This window comes from Nestor notabilis, unplaced genomic scaffold (assembly GCF_000696875.1).
Source record: "Nestor notabilis isolate BGI_N333 unplaced genomic scaffold, ASM69687v1 scaffold15243, whole genome shotgun sequence".
In the NCBI taxonomy this organism is placed as follows: domain Eukaryota; kingdom Metazoa; phylum Chordata; class Aves; order Psittaciformes; family Psittacidae; genus Nestor; species Nestor notabilis.
In genome coordinates, this window is record NW_009921692.1 from 13,179 (window position 1) to 17,087 (window position 3,909).

The following is a 3,909-nucleotide window of genomic DNA, read 5'->3' on the forward strand; positions in this document are numbered from 1 at the left end:
AGGAGTTTGGTCATGACCGGTGTATTTAAAGGACTTTATTAGGCTTGTTTTCCTTCTGCAAGTCCTGAAGGTGGGTGACACAGTGGGTTCCTTGGGTAGGAGCTAGGCAGCTGCTTGCAGCTTCTAGTGTGGCATCTTTTGGTTTTATTTAGCTTTAACCTGCGCATGGGAAGGTTTTCCACAGATCCTGCAGTGATGCTTTGACAGCGGTTTGAATAATTTTCAAGGGCCTAAAGTAACTTCAGCTTCTGTTGTCTCAGTCCCTTCTTAACCCCTTTTGCTTGTTTGACCCGTGTCATCTTTGATTTGACATGTTTGATTTGTGTTTCTGTACTGGTCTCTTTCAGCCTCTCTCAGAACGGTTTGAGACTTTCTGTCTGGATCCTTCTCTTGTCAGCAAGCAAGTCAGCCTCGTGCACTTCCCTCCAGGCTTCCAGCCCATTCCATGCAAACCCTTGTTCTTTGACCTGGCCCTTAATCACGTTGCTTTCCCACCTCTGGAGGACAAGGTGGAGCAGAAGGCCAAGAGTGGCCTTACTGGATATATAAAGGGCATCTTTGGATTCAAAAGTTAACCAGGACCCCCTGAGGATCAGAGGTTTTATCCTGTATTGAAGGAAAAGCTCCAAGAGGTTCTAAGGATACAACTGTCTGCATCTGAAACCAACAAAGGGAAGTTTTACCATCTTCTTCCCTGTGTTCTGTGTCTATGTCTGTGCACTTACATTCTCTCCCAGTGTGTTAAAGGCAAAACAATCTCTTACATGAACACTATCAATAGCTGAAAATAATCTGAAGCACAGAGAAATTCCATCCTGCTTGGAGAAGCTGGAGCTTGCTTTGTGTCTGGTCAGGGCCAGTACACATCTACTTACCATGGACCAGGGCATAGGTACAATTGATTCCTCCCTCTGCCCCATTATTTGACACTATAAATTGGTATTTTGGTCTAGAAATCTGGGTGTGATGGGAACCAAAGGCAAAAGTAGGGGCAGAACTAAACCGGCAAGGTAAAGCTGCTGACAGGAGGACTGTGAAACAGTAGACAAGGGGGTGAACTTATTTTTGGCTCCCAGAAGTCTCTGTATTGTTAAAAAAAAAATCAAACAGAAATGACAAAATAGAGCTTCCTTATGGGTAAGGATGGTAAATACCTTCCCAGATGTTAATGGTTACCCCAGTTTTGGTGGACTACAACCAAAATTTGTAGTCTGGGCCAAAAGAATCCTCCTTTATTGATACACATTTTGTTAATCCCCCAAATACAGCATAGAACCTACTCCTACAAGGCTTTTCCTGGGAAACCAGCTGATGGGTGGTTTTAGAAGTAGCTACTTGCTCTTCATGGGAATTTGGGTCTCTCAATGTTCGTTTCGTCTCTGATCTAAACCTTGCCTGAAAACAAGAAGGTCTTTTTCTGGAGTCCGTTTGTTGCTTTTTTCCCCTCATCCTCAGGCAGTAAAAATGCCTGAAATGAGGAATTAGAAACAAGAGACCAGAAGGTTCTTGAGTGATGGATCTTCTCTGTCGTGCCACACAGCTTTTTTTATAAAGCACCTGGGTGCTCTGGTGAAAGGCACTTTCAAAATGGGTAATTTCATAATTGTGATCATTTAAACAGGAAAAGAACCCACAGCACATGGGCATACCTGTTCCTGAATAAAGAATCTGGAAGTTTCCATTAGCAGTGGTTGGGTTTTCACTTGCTTTGTAGCTGGAAGGGGAAAGAGCAGTTTGTTGTAGCTGCCTCAACTCCTCTGCACCAGTTGTCTTTGTGTTGTTTCTCCATTTTAGGCACCGGAGTTCATAGGGGAGGAAACCAGAACTGTTCTAAATGATGGGGTTGTTGTTGTCATGGGAATTTTCCATGCAAGGTGCATGTTAGATGAATGGGGGAGTGAACAATTCCTATTATTTTAGTCTGAATGTTTGCTTCTTTGTTCCAAGCTGAAGTGATTTGTGAGCAGCTTTCAAAAGGACTCTGTGCTCAGAGGTGAGGGGAGGAGGAAGAACTTCTTGTTTGTGTTAATTTGGAAGCAAAATGGAAATATCTGGTATTGTAGCCAATTCCATTTTCCTCTGGATGCTGGGGTGGGGTTACAATGGAAAGAGAGAGCAGAGAGCTGAAAGAAACTTAGAAGTCTGTGTATTCATCAGATGCCAGTGTCTAGAAAGCCTGGTTTTGAGTGGCAGATCTCTCTTCCCCATAAAGCCTGGTTCCTTCTAGGCAAGGAGAGGTCATGGAGTAACCAGCAGAGGCTGAATCTGAGCTGCTCTCTCCTTTTCAGCTTTTCCATTACAGAATCACTTTGAGAGCTGTTCCCCTGTTTGGTTTGCAAACCAAACTCCTTTCTGCTTTTGTACCACAAATCTATGTGGTGCCTAGATTGATTCCAGCGAAACTTGTTCTGTAGCCACTTTCTAATGGGTGACTTACAGAAAGCTGAGAGCAGCTGACCTCTGTGTCCAACATCTTGACAGGTCAGTGGGTTATCTGGGCACAGATAAGAGACCTGGAAACAAGTTTTATTTCTGAGCTCTGGGGCGTGTAGTTGGTATGGAGCACTGGGAACACCAAGCACCCTTTGCCTCTGAAGCATTCAGAAGGTCAAGGTCAAACCATCACCTGAGGCTACATAACCCCTGGAGAATGGCCACTTAGTTCTGGAGGAGGATCCTGTGCCTGAGGGCTCAGGTAAGGACATCCACCACTCTGAGGTAACTTGGCTTCTTTGGTTTGATGTGATGTTAGTGGCAATTGAGTAGAGTGGGGTTTAGTGAGCACTTGTGTGCCTTAAATAATGGGGAAGACACTGGTGAGGCATCAGAAAATGTCTTAAAATGTAAAAAAGTGGAAAAATGATGTTACTGAGGTCATCTGGGGAAGACGAGACTCCCAAAGCTCTCTGCAGCGTTTAGCCCTGCAGTGGAGCAGGGAATGGCAAAGGTGAGGCTTGGACAACAGCAGTTGGAAGGGAACAGTGCAGGGAAGTGGAGCGTCATGGTATATCCAGACTGATTCCCTGGAGTGCCGGTTGTTGGTGTGCCTGGAACACCTGGAGCAGGACGCAGAGCACTGGGTTATGGTGGTGGAAACCTGCTTCCTTATTGCTCTGGTATTTCATCAGGCTGCAGTTTGCTGTAAAGTGTTTGCTCTCTTGCCATGAATGAATCGGCAAGTAGGCCTGATGACTGCCCTCAGACCATCATGCTGGAGCTTCCTGTTGGGATTATTGCTTTCCATCAACTTTTCCTATAGACTATCTTTGAGTTTAGCACTGGAATGTTAATTACAGGCTAAGCCTGGTGCCATTGCATCAGTTAAAACAGGAATGAGATGTACATTGTGGCCCTCGGCTACACCACCAGTGATAGACATGGCTCTTGGGCAATGTTCACTCTGGTCTTGCGCTCTGAGGGGTCCAGTGACAACGGGTGGGTCTTGAGGGACTAATGGGACATGAGGAATGGTTGACATGAGACAGACAGGGCAGTTTGAAAAGAGAAATGAGAGGTGACATGTAGGACAGTAACAGTCTGGCCTGGGAGCTTTGAGATAACAGTTTCTGCCTCCTTTAAACCAAGGAATTGGGGGGTGTTTTAAACTGAAGGTACTGTGTTAATGGAGAAAACTGTATGTCTGATCCAAGCTGCCTCAGGCAGACACATCCTCAGTGGGTGCTGAAGGTAAGGGGCCTGCAGCTCCTGGAATTTAGATGTGGGGAGTCCTTGTGCAGCTCCAGTGGGAGTGAGTAGAACTAGCTCTTGGGAGAGGGTGCATCTGCTGAGAGATGTCTGTGTTCCTGCACAGCTCTTGTCATAGACTCACAGACTGGTTTGGGTTGAAGGGACCTTAAAGCTCATCCAGTTCCAACCCCTGCCCTAGGCAGGGGCACCCTCCACACAAAC

General features: G+C 45.8%; 1 protein-coding gene across 1 annotated transcript in view; it reads left to right on the forward strand.

The window, feature by feature from the left end:
- SRP68 (signal recognition particle 68kDa) overlaps positions 1-929 on the forward strand; it is a 12,406-nt gene extending 11,477 nt beyond the window's left edge. The window contains exon 15 of the mRNA XM_010011265.1: positions 348-929. Within this exon, the coding sequence (XP_010009567.1) occupies positions 348-575 (228 nt within the window). The 3' untranslated portion in view covers positions 576-929. The remainder of the gene's footprint in view (positions 1-347) is intronic.
- Positions 930-3,909: the final 2,980 nt, after the last annotated feature.